Here is a 12,302-nt window from a genome sequence, read left to right on the forward strand (position 1 = left end):
GGGAAGGAGCCTGTGGGGAGAAGCCAACCTGCTGTGCTCCGGCGGAGAAGCGGAGCGGAGCGGAGGGAGGAGGAAGAAAGACGCAGGCAGGAGTGGGAATTGGGGTTTATACACCAACACCGCAGTGGCTGGCGGATCCATGCCCTCTCCCTCCTGGGCCGCCGCCCGCCAGCCCAGGCCCATGTTGGAGCCGAATATCCATCCAAGCCCAACGCATTTTTTCTGTTTAATTTATTTAATTTAAAGAGTAGAAGGTGTTTTCTCTAGTGTGTGCGACTACAGCTTAAATAAAAGTGCATTATTTACAACAACAACAACAACAACAATAAATATTGCACTAAAGAAAAAGACACATATGCTGCTAGCCCCCGAGCTCCGGTGCTCTCTATATTTGAACATTTTGAAATTCGTGTTTTTCAAGTTTCAAACACAATGTGAAATTTTTCCGCATACCCGTGGCAAGTTTTGGCAGAAATCTGGTGTTGCTTTGGGCTATAAAAAACAAATTTCTGCCAGTATATAGGAGAAAAACGGTGCCATTTCTGTCAGAAATTTCCCGTTTTTTGTATTTCCCAAAATAGAAAATACAAAAGTATTTCCTTTCCAGATTTTTACCATGCCATAGGGATGTGTGTATGTATTCACGTATTTGTTTTAAGATATGTTTGAGCAAGGAAGTGTGTTTTCCAAAAATTTCAAATACCAAGAGCCATGGGGCTTTGTAGCTGCAGGCACTTTTCATGGACCTTGCTCGATAGTGATAGTGGGTCTGGGCTTATAGGAAGAGGCGCACGACAAAATAAGATACAAATCTGATTTCTTCATCGTCAAATGTAGTCATCCAATTATTGAATGAATACTTCTCCAAAAAAAAAATTGATTGAATCTTGTTGCCATCAGGGAGGAATAATTGTTCAGTTAATCCCAAAGAAACAAATAACATATCTATTTATCCAGACATACATTTTATATACTTCATCATATATCACATGCATGCATACATTTGCCGCTGATTTTCGGACATATAACTCATCACTGTCAAGACCTAAGCAACAAATTAGAGCAACTCCTAAAAGCGTCTCTCTCTCCATCTTCAATCAACAAGTCCACAAGGATACACCACCCCAGCCTGACTAGCCTAGACTCCATCCATATGCATGCCCTCCAGCTTCAGATGCCTGCACATCAACATACATAAAACTCCACATAAAATCCTCCTTCCTTCCTCTTTACCAACTGCACCCAACACACATATGTATAGTGTCCAACTTACTTAGTTAATTCATCCGGGAAAAAACTGAAAGTTTGGCCATTTCATTCACGAGCATCTTGAGAAATCGCCATAACTTGCGCTCGTGTTTGATTTTATTCTGGTATAACATGGGAATAACCAATATTTCAACCTACCAAAGGTGTGCGCAAAATCAATTTGAATTTCACCCCTACATTTATTTATTATTATTAGTATATTATTGCACATTTAATTAACCACGCTCAGTTTCTTCGCTCGGTATCTTAAGGCGTTGCTCCCAAAAGCCCCACTTGTTCCTTGCATTCTTTAGTTTAGGATCCTGCTAGAAAGTTTTCTGTTCCGTCCACCGATTCTTTCTGAGACCGGAAGCTTCTGGACTCAAATGCTTACTTGTGTGTGCCCAACAGATAATATCCTTAAGGAACTTGACTCAGATATTATGTATGATCCATGCTTTCTTAACAATGATCATTTCAACACAAAAGGTGACAACAGAGGCATGTGCAAAATTAAAAGGAAGGAGCCCGACTTTTATTAGTTTGTCATGAGAAACAAGGGTTTTCAGGAACACGTCACTGTAAAAGCCAGCGCTTACACAAAGTGTAAACATGAATGGTTAGCCTCCGCAATGCAAACGTAGTCCTCAAACTATCATGGATATAACATATGCAAAAAAAACAAAAGGAACAAAGAAGTAGGCAAGTAGCTAACAAATGCAGACTCATAAAGAGATATCTTCCACAATATCCATAAGCTATATTTCCACAGGAAACAAGTGGCAAAAAGGCAGGTAAAGGTAGCAAGGCCACCTCTGTAACTGAACAAATGAAACTAAAATACGGATATCACATGTTATATTTACAATGCAAGCAGACACTTGACTATATATTTGTTGTTTTCTGACAACAATATCAGGGATCAACTGAAGCAAAATGGAGTTTCTTCCTGGTATAAAAACAACTGGTGGTGTTCAACTAGTTTAGCTGCATTTGTCACTGATGCGATTCCAGTGTTCTGAGCACTGTCTGCGAGACTGAAGCAGCAAGAGCACCTGCAACAAGTTCGGTAGTTAGAAACGCTAGCAGGTAACAAAGTACCGGCGAAGTGCAGACTGTCAAAGCTTGATTGTTGACGTTCTCTACAATTAATACTTCAGGAATTAACTGTGGAAGTGTGTTTATGTGTGAGAAATGGGCGGTCAACTTATTTACCTGGATTTGTGACCGATGAGATACCAGATACTTCCACACATGTTGTCAAGATGCTAACATAGTTTGCGAAGCTGGAGCAATAGGAGCACCTGCAACAAATCTGGCAGTTAGAATTGGCAGCAGAAAGCCAGGCGCTGACCAAGTGCAAAGAACAACATCAAGCAAACAACAAAAGAATGACAGAATGGAAAACTCCAGGGGAAAGTGTTCCCATAGTACCACAGATCTTTTAGAGATAGCCCCTATAGTAATAAATAAGGGCAAGCAATGCACATATGAACCAAACTGTAAGGCCTGGAAGTGGAACAAAACTTAGCACTACAAAGGTATTACAGGCTAGTTGAACCAACTTCTTCTATGATTCAACTAAAACTTTGGCCAATATATTTTCAAAGGAACCTTGGTTATTAAATATGATTTTTTTTGCAGGGTGGTTATTATTTATGGTTGATATACTTTTTGGAGGAAGCCATAAATAGTATTAAAAAATATTAAAGGAATCCTAAGTGGCATATGAATGATTATTTTGGGACATCTAAACTACCACGCAGCAATGACATGCATTTGGTGATCGCTAGAAACAAACAATTCAGGGATAAGTTGTGACGCAAATGGAGGTTTGAGAATGACTGAGGGTGGTCAACAAAATTACCTGCATTTGTCAACGACGAGGCCCCAGAATTTTTAGTAAGATGTGTTGCGGTACCAGACATGGTGTTCAACACTGGAGCACCAGGAACACCTGCAAGGCATTCAACAATCAGAACTGGTAGTAATTAAGCAGCCAGGCAGTATAATAAAGTAATAAACTGCAAAAAATAACATCATCAAGCCAGATCGGGATAGTGGTTCTGAATTTACCATGCACAAAAGCAGACACAAAATGGAAAACAAGTGACCATAGAACGAAAGAATGCAAACGCAAAAGGAAACGTATTTCTACCGTGCATCGTTCAAAACATATGTGTTGCAATGGGTCATAGATAATGGCCACATAGCCACATAGGCCACAGCATAGGAATATCTAAAGCATAAACATCGGGAATCACTTTGGAAGCAACAAATATAGAAATGGCGCACTGACACAAATATGGAAATGAGGCACAGTAGTAAAAAAAAGTGCAGCAAGAATTAATTCATTCTAATTTGGCATATAATTAACCAATAGGGCTATGGTCTCCAACATATGATGTGAAGTGTGACTCTATTTTTTTTAACTGATTCTAAAATTGGAAGGGAAGGAAACGTTATTGTGCAGATGTGTGCCAAAAGGATTCAGCCTATTAGAGAGCTAGTAAGGAGCACATATAAGCAGTGGAGATAATGACAAAAATGACTGTACTAAGCCAAGGTTACCTTCCTTCCCACTTGATTGAAGTTCCAGACCAGCTTGCAAGCTTTCATCTGAAGATGACACAAGTTGATCAGTTTATATGCATATACATGCATGATCCGAGAGGTTTTTCGAAATAGTAAAATCAAAGGGCCTCACGGCTTGCTGCCAAATATATCTGGATTGACAATAAGTCCAGCAAGCTATAGATGTGTAAAGTGCAAAGTAAACAAGACAAGGACACAAGAGCAGAGGATGGTGTTACCAATAAGATCTGCGTGCCACATCCTTGTCTTGTCTGTCAATCCTGCCACCAACAACAGTAACGATGGCTTTTAGCATCACAGATATAGAATCTACAAGGAAGTATATTGCTTAATCATAAGATGCTTGTAAATAGGGCACTGTACCCCTGTTTATGTCGTGACTGCGAGTTGACGAAGGCAGCCTGCAAAACATGGAGCATCTGCATGAGTTGAGTTGGTCAAGAAAGAGCCAGCAAGAGCAGAATGAATTTGCCATGTTTCAAGGTCATATTTTTACCTCTTCTTGGTCCTAAGGAAGATCTTGGCCAGTGTTTTAGGTCGTGGCAGGTCTTGTTCCTTGACGTGGCGCCTCCGACGATACCTAGGCAAACAAAATTTCAGGGAAATCAATGAGAGACTTATTTATTTTTATTAATTGTATCAAAGTTAGTTGCAATGAAATTGGCAGACCCGTTTTACACATTGCCTAGAATGGAGTGGATCAAGTGAACATGGACAAGCAAACTAATGGAGCCGGAATCACCTGAATCCGATGGGAAGTACATCGTGTGGCATCGTTGAGCCGCCCGGCAATATGACCAGGCCTTTCAACTCAGGAGCCTTGTAAGCCAAGTGTTTGACGATTTGAGAGGCCTTCCAGCGAACGCGCTCCCAGTCCAGGGAGGACCTGATGAAACAGTGGTACAGATTTAAGTCGAGAGACATAATAAAGAGGAAAAATTGCAGGAATGGACAGGCAGGCAGGAACTGAACTGAAGATGTGATCATCTAGCTAGTGCTGCTACCTGACTTGTTCCAAGTGGAGAATGGAGAGGACGATGGAGCGGATCCGGAGGGCGTCGTGGGAGATGGAGTCGTCGTGCTTGAGGTACCGTGTGTTGTACTTGCGGTTGAAGTAGGTGAGGTTGCGGTCGGGCACGCCGGCGACCATGCTGGCGAAGGGGGCGTGGTGCTTGAGGAAGTGGAGGAGCACCTGTGCCTCGTCGCTCTGCGGGTGCGATACCGGGCGGAGGAAGCGGGAGACGTAGGCGATGGCGTCGTCCCAGAGGCCCTGCCGCACCAGCCGCGACAGGTGGATGACGCTCATGTACGCGTCTGTCTCGTTGAGCAACCCCAACCTGCGGGTGATTGATTGATTGATTCGGAGAATGGAGAGGGCGAAGCAGTTTAGGAGGACGGAGGGGGTGGGGATGCACGTACCCTCGCAGGGCGTCGCGGAAGCCGTGGAGCCAGAGGTAGGTGGCGAGCCGGCGGTGACGGCACCGGCGCACGCAGCCGTAGTCGACGGGGCCGATGGACTCGCCCAAGTCGCCCACCCAATCGGGGATGACCGTGACGTGTAGGGCTGGACGTCCGAGCGAGCTTTTAGGCTCGGCTCGAAGCTCGCTCCAGCTTGGCCCGTTACAGCTCGGACCGGTATGATAATTAGGCGAGCCGAGTTATGAAAATAGGCCCGATTCTCGACCGAGCCGAGCCGAGTTTCGCCCGGTCCAGCTCGGGGACTCGTTGAGGCCCAGCCCAAATTCGCGTTAGGTCACAGCAGAGAGAGAGCACACACGCGACGCGGTTTCCTCACTCTTCTCCCTTTCTCTGCCCGGCGCCACCACCCCTCACCTCGCCGCGCCGCAGGCTGGACTCATCGGGCTTGGCACCGATGGCGACGGCCGACGCCGCCTTCCCTCACCACAGCGGACACAGACGGACGTCTCTCCCCTGGTTTCTCACCGAACGACAGGAGCAGGTAAGCGATCTCTTCTCTCCTTCCCATCCTTGCCCCTAGCTCCCTGCACTGGCGCACACACACGCACCAATTTGATGGATGGATCATGGATGGATGCTTGTAGTTTTGGTTGGAGGGCGCGGCTAGCTAAGAAAGAAGATGGATGGATGCTAGACGAGTTTGATGGATGGATGCTTGTGTTTGTTGGCTGGAGAGTGCAGCTAACTAGGATGTATGCTATGCTGCAGGAATTTGATTGATGGATGGATGAATTTGTTTGTGCTTGATTGTGTAGACTGATTAGTGATTATTATCTATGTAAATTTTTGTTGATGATTGACCATTTGTTCTTCGCTGATGTATGCAGAGCCCCACCACTGTGGCAACAATGGACAAGGAAAAGGGGAAGGACAGTAGGAGGAGAAGGAGAAGGAGAGGAGCTTGGTGTCCATTATGAAGACTAAGCCGCTTGTCCCAGGAAGGAAGCAGAAGGGGAAGGGCATGGGCAAGGGTTGTGTCGCTGCAGAGGAAGCGGGCCAAGGATTACGGCAATGTCCCGCTCGCCGAATTGTTATTAAGGGTAAAAAAAGCTCCGCGGCCTTGACGTCTCGCTGACCCTGCCGACGCCAAGATCCGCACCAACCCCACTGTCCGCCGCTGGATGGCGGATCTCAAGACCGCCGCCTACCAAGCCGACCACGTCCTCGAAAACTTCCGCTATGAGGCGCTGCGGTGCTGTGCCGACGACCACATCCGCGGCCCCTTCTCCGTGAGTCCTTGTCTCTATTTTCAGTTTAATTTGGAAATGGATTTTCTGTTTAATTTGGAAGTGGAAGCCCCGTAATCTATGGAAATTGAAGGCTTTTAATTTTACTGAAATTAAAGATGGTCCTGTGTGGCTCTGTTGTTTTCATTCAGTTTATAAGTGACTACAATTCCTGGCTACATAAGCGTCAGTCTGTCAAGTGTCAAGTGTCAAATTTCAGAGGACACTTGAAATCTGAGCATCAAAGAGGTTCAGTCAGTCTGTCCAGTGTCAATAACACTTGAGATATTTGTCGAACACGTTCTGTAGTAGAAACGGAATCCTACATCTTCACCGGTATGGTTGTGCCAAATATGTGTGTCCAAGCTCCCGTGTTTGCTGTTTTTGCTATCCAAAGGTCAAATATATGTGTGTGCAAGCTCATGTATGTGTTGTTTTTGGTATCCAAAAGTCAAATATAAGTTTGTACAAGCTCATGTATATGCTGTTTTTGGTATCCAAAAGTCAAATATATGTTTGTACAAGCTCATGTATGTGCTGTTTTTGCTATCAAAAAGTCAAATATATGCGTGTCCAAGTTCATGTGTGTGCTGTTTTTGTGTGCTAGGCAATGAAGCATGATAAGCAAGCGGAGAAGGATTATGAAGAGGAGGAAGACAATGAGGAGGACGAGGATGAGCAAGGTACTGTGTTTGAGGAGGAGGAAGATTCTCATTTTGATGTCAAAGCGCCAAGTGTTATGCTATGCAAAATTGCATTGTTTGGCTATCAACGTTCAATATTTTTGCTGTATAAAGTTCAAAGGAGGAGCTGTCCAAAATTCAAAAGCAATGATGCCCAATTCTTTTCATCACTATGACCATTTTTTTAACCATAGACTGCTAGATGTTGCGTTTTTTGCAATATAAAGTGCTTCTTTTCCAAATTATGGCTTTAATTGCTGTAGAAGGTCAAAACTGGTCTTTAAAAACAGGTTCTGTTACATCCCAGCTATTATGGAGCCAGCTGGCTCATGAACCGGCTCGGTCTGAGCCGAGCCGTAGCAAAAACGAGCCAAGCCGCCTAAATCAGGCTCGTTGGCTGAGCGAGCCGAGCCGAGCCGCTTGAGAGCGAGCCAAAGCCAGGCTCGGATCAAACTCGGCTCGGCTCGGCTCGTGTCCAGCCCTAGTGACGTGGCTCCCCAACGACGAATCCATCGTGCCGCCGGCGGGCTGGGGCTGGGGATTTGGGGTGGGTGTGTGGGGGGAGGCTCCAATCGAATACTGTAGCGCACAACACTGTACGGGACTGTAGACCGAACACTGTTCACGCAGATCTGACCGTTGATTCTGGCTCGGATGGTGTGGAGAGAGGGGCCAGTCACCGTACTGTTCATCGAGCAAGGCACTGGATCTCATTCCATATAAGAGGAGGCAGCCTCATCACGGGAACCCGCACCCCACCCCGCCCAAACCCATGTGCAATGTTTTCGAAAATGTCCCTCTATTTCTTTGAAAACGTCCCGACGCCATCACCCTTGGAGCATCTCTAACACGCCGACCCGCAAAATAACCGCCCGTTTAGGCTTTCGGGCAAAAAAAAAGTGGCCTGATCAAACACTGTGTCGACCCGCGGTCTCTAAAAAAGGATTGCGGGGCGGGGCAAATCTTTGCCGTCGACCTTTAGATACACGGGGTGGGAGGCCGACCCCTATCGGCTGTGAGATTTGGTGGGAGGGACATTTCCGTGCGATAGTTCCCGCTTCCCCTTCCCTCCGCCGCCAACAACCTCCCTCCGCCCGCTCCGGAGCACCTTCATCGGCTTCCCTCTGCCGCCATGGAAGCCTCCCAATCATCGCCTGTCACCGTGAAAGTCATCCACGCGCCAACCCCTCCAGCAAATCTCGTCGTCGGCCATGTCGTGCCCGTGGCCATTCAAGGCTCCACCGCACCACCCCGCAAGTGGCAGGGCAACGTCGTCGTCCAGGGCGGCGCTCCTGCAGCCCCCGCCGAGAATCCGGTCCGGCCCGCGCCGGCGAAGAAAGCGAAGGTTTCGGGTGTAAAATGCAAGAAGCTTGCCGGAAGAGCTACCCCGCCAACACCTCCCCCGATTGCGCCGGCAAGAACTACCCCGATGACGACGTTGCCGTCGCCGCCCCTGAGTTTCGGGTCTTTTACCACTCAGGTTTGCGGGCTCTATCCGGCTGCAGCCGATTTCAGACTTTAAACGCGTTTTTCTCTGCCCTTATCCGTGGTTTAAGGGTCAAGGCCTTAAGGGGTCTGCTAGGGATGCTCTTACCCCACCCGCCCCAGGTGGCCAAATCCCTTATGCCACTTTTTGAAAACGCCCTTTTGTCTTTCTTTCGTTGACGAGACTAGGATGTGTTTGGTCGCTCGCATTGTTTTTAGGCACTTTGCATACTTGTCCCATCAGGGCTTGGTTGAGCATATGCAGGCAAAAAAACCAACATCTGCATGTTGATTTGTTGCATGCATATCCTCCCCCTGCATCACAGCAACGCCTCTACTCACTGTGTTTGGTTGCTCGCATTATATGTGGTCACACGAGTGCACGCTTTTTGATTGCATACGAGCATAGAGTTGTGTTCACCTTATAACCTACTTGGTGAGCTTACCCACTACTACTACACCTTACACACGATCACACCGAGCACACCAACGTCACAGCGTTGCAATGGCGATGAACTGGACGAAGATGATGAAGTTCTTCAGCCCAAACTGACGATCCACCTTGCCAACTTCACACTGTTGCATGCCTACTTTCGCACAAACTTGGAGCAAACTTCTTCTGCACCCCACCCCGCCCGAACCCCTGTACAATATTTCTGAAAAAGCCCCTCTATTTTTTTTCGAAAATTTCCCAACGCCACCACCCTTACCCCACCATGCCACCTTTTGAAAATGTCCCTCTATTATGTCTTTCTTTCGTTGATGAGACTATCAGCACGCCATCCTAACTCAGGTTATTTTTATGTGTAACATTTTTAGTAAAATAATTAAATAGTAATTAAGATTTTACATTGTTAAATAGTACATTTAATAATTAATATCAGCACCTCAGGTTGAGCGGCACCATAAACCACAATGTTCCATCTAAAACTGATACATTTATCTTGAAGAAGCGCTCTAACAAATTGTTCTCCATTAAATATGTAATAATATTAAAAAAAACTAATCTCTTAGTTCCTGCACGGGTCACACCCGATCTTCCCTGTGAAAAGTCCCCTCCATCAATGATTGAGGACTAAAATGTTCCCACAAGATGATTTGATGCTTTGAGTGCAATTTCCTCAAAAGGAAACCTCAAAAAGTTTATCTTGCTTCTTTTGTTTGGTTGTTTGTCTTAGGATTTTCCTGTGTCTGATGCAGTTGAGAGAACTTGCTTGGATTTTTTTATATTCATCGGAGCAAGTAAAGATCAATGATAATCATGAAGGAAATATGCCCTAGAGGCAATAATAAAGTAGTTATTTATATTTCCTTATATCATGATAAATGTTTATTATTCATGCTAGAATTGTATTAACCGGAAACTTGATACATGTGTGGATACATAGACAAAACACAGTGTCCCTAGTAAGCCTCTACTAGACTAGCTCGTTAATCAAAGATGGTTAAGTTTCCTAGTCATAGACATGTGTTGTCATTTTGAACGTGATCACATCATTAGGAGAATGATGTGATGGACAAGACCCATCCGTTAGCTTAGCATGTTGATCGTTAAGTTTTATTGCTATCGCTTTCTTCATGTCAAATACATATTCATTCGACTATGAGATTATGCAACTCTCGAATACCATAGGAATACCTTGTGTTCTATCAAACGTCACAACGTAAATGAGTGATTATAAAGATGCTCTGCAGATATCTCCGAAGGTGTTTGTTGGGTTGGCATAGATCGAGATTAGGATTTGTCACTTCGAGTATTAGAGAGGTATCACTGGGCCCTCTCGGTAATGCACATCATGATAAGCCTTGCAAGTAATGCTACTAATGAGTTAGTTATGGGATGATGCATTACGGAACGAGTAAAGAGACTTGCCGGTAACGAGATTGAACTAGGTATGAAGATACCGACGATCGAACCCGGGCAAGTAACATACCGATGACAAAGGGAATAACGTATGTTGTCATTATGGTTTGACCAATGAAGATCTTCGTATAATATGTAGTAACCAATATGAGCATCCAGGTTCCGCTGTTGGTTATTGACCGGAGAGGTGTCTCAGTCATGTCTACATAGTTCTCGAACCCGTAGGGTCCGCACGCTCAACGTTCGATGACGATTTTGTATTATATGAGTTATGTGATTTGGTGACGAATGTTGTTCGGAGTCCCGGATGAGATCACAGACATTACGAGGAGTCTCGAAATGATCGATAGATAAAGATTCATATATAGGACGATAGTATTTGGACACCAGAAGTGTTCCGGGGGTACCGGGTACGTATCGGGTCACGGGAAGGGGTTCCGGGCAACCCCCGACAAGCTATATGGGCTTAATGGGCCTAGGAAGGGACATACCAGGCCACAGGGGGCTGGTGCGCCCCTCCATCAGGCCGGCCAGCCCTAGGGAAGGCAAGGGAGGAGGGCTAGTGAAGGAAATATGCCCTAGAGGCAATAATAAAGTTGTTATTTATATTTCCTTATATCATGATAAATGTTTATTATTCATGCTAGAATTGTATTAACCAGAAACTTAGTGCATGTGTGAATACATAGACAAAAGGAGTGTCACTAGTATGCATCTACTTGACTGGCTCGTTAATGAAAGATGGTTAAGTTTCCTAGCCATAGACATGAGTTATCATTTGATTAACGGGATCACATCATTAGAGAATGATGTGATTGACAAGACCCATCCGTTAGCTTAGCACAATGATCATTTAGTTTGTTGCTATTGCTTTCTTCATAACTTATACATGTTCCTATGACTATGAGATTATGAAACTCCCGAATACCGGAGGAACACTTAGTGTGCTATCAAACTTCACAATGTAACTGGGTGATTATAAAGATGCTCTACAGGTGTCTCCGATGGTGTTTGTTGAGTTGGCATAGATCGAGATTAGGATTTGTCACTCCAATTGTCGGAGAGGTATCTCTGGGCCCTCTCGGTAATGCGCATCACTATAAGCCTTGCAAGCAATGTTACTAATGAGTTAGTTACGGAATGATGCATTACGGAACGAGTAAAGATACTTGCTGGTAATGAGATTGAACTAGGTATTGAGATACCGACGATAAAATCTCGGGCAAGTAACATACCGATGACAAAGGGAACAACGTATGTTGTTATGCGGTTTGACCGATAAAGATCTTCGTAGAATATGTAGGAACCAATATGAGCATCCAGGTTCCGCTATTAGTTATTGAACGGAGATAAGTCTCGGTCATGTCTACATAGTTCTTGAACCCGTAGGGTCCGCACGCTTAACGTTCAATGACAATCGGTTTTATGAGTTTATGTGTTTTGATGTACTGAAGGTCGTTCGGAATCCCGGATGTGATCACGGACATGACGAGGAGTCTCGAAATGGTCGAGACATGAAGATTGATATATTGGAAGGTTATGTTTGGACACCGGAATGGTTTCGGATGAGTTCGGGCATTTACCAGAGTACCGGGGGGTTACCGGAACCCCCCGGGGGCTTAATGGGCCTACATGGGCTTTTTTGGAAGAGAGTGGAGGCGGCCAAGAGGTGGGGCACCTCCCCCCCAAGCCCAATCCGAATTGGGAAGGGGGCCGGGGCCC

General features: G+C 45.4%; 1 protein-coding gene and 1 long non-coding RNA gene across 2 annotated transcripts; one reads left to right on the forward strand and one right to left on the reverse strand.

Annotated features, from left to right (window-relative positions):
- Nucleotides 1-2,018: 2,018 nt before the first annotated feature.
- LOC119298416 lies at nt 2,019-5,383 on the reverse strand. Its single transcript, XM_037575828.1, has 10 exons — nt 5,263-5,383; nt 4,848-5,174; nt 4,586-4,729; nt 4,340-4,423; nt 4,207-4,244; nt 4,062-4,103; nt 3,820-3,867; nt 3,116-3,205; nt 2,464-2,552; nt 2,019-2,303 (listed from the first exon to the last, which is right to left on the reverse strand). The coding sequence occupies exons 2-9, from the start codon at nt 5,147-5,149 to the stop codon at nt 2,509-2,511; spliced, it is 792 nt and encodes a 263-aa protein (XP_037431725.1). The 5' UTR covers nt 5,150-5,174; nt 5,263-5,383; the 3' UTR covers nt 2,019-2,303; nt 2,464-2,508.
- Nucleotides 5,384-5,633: 250 nt separating this feature from the next.
- LOC119298417 lies at nt 5,634-7,389 on the forward strand. The gene is made up of 3 exons (XR_005145856.1): nt 5,634-5,803; nt 6,150-6,551; nt 7,156-7,389. It is a non-coding gene; the product is annotated as an uncharacterized LOC119298417 (long non-coding RNA).
- The last annotated feature ends 4,913 nt before the right edge of the window (nt 7,390-12,302 follow it).

This window comes from Triticum dicoccoides, chromosome 5A (genome assembly GCF_002162155.2).
Source record: "Triticum dicoccoides isolate Atlit2015 ecotype Zavitan chromosome 5A, WEW_v2.0, whole genome shotgun sequence".
NCBI classification, from domain to species: Eukaryota; Viridiplantae; Streptophyta; class Magnoliopsida; order Poales; family Poaceae; genus Triticum; species Triticum dicoccoides.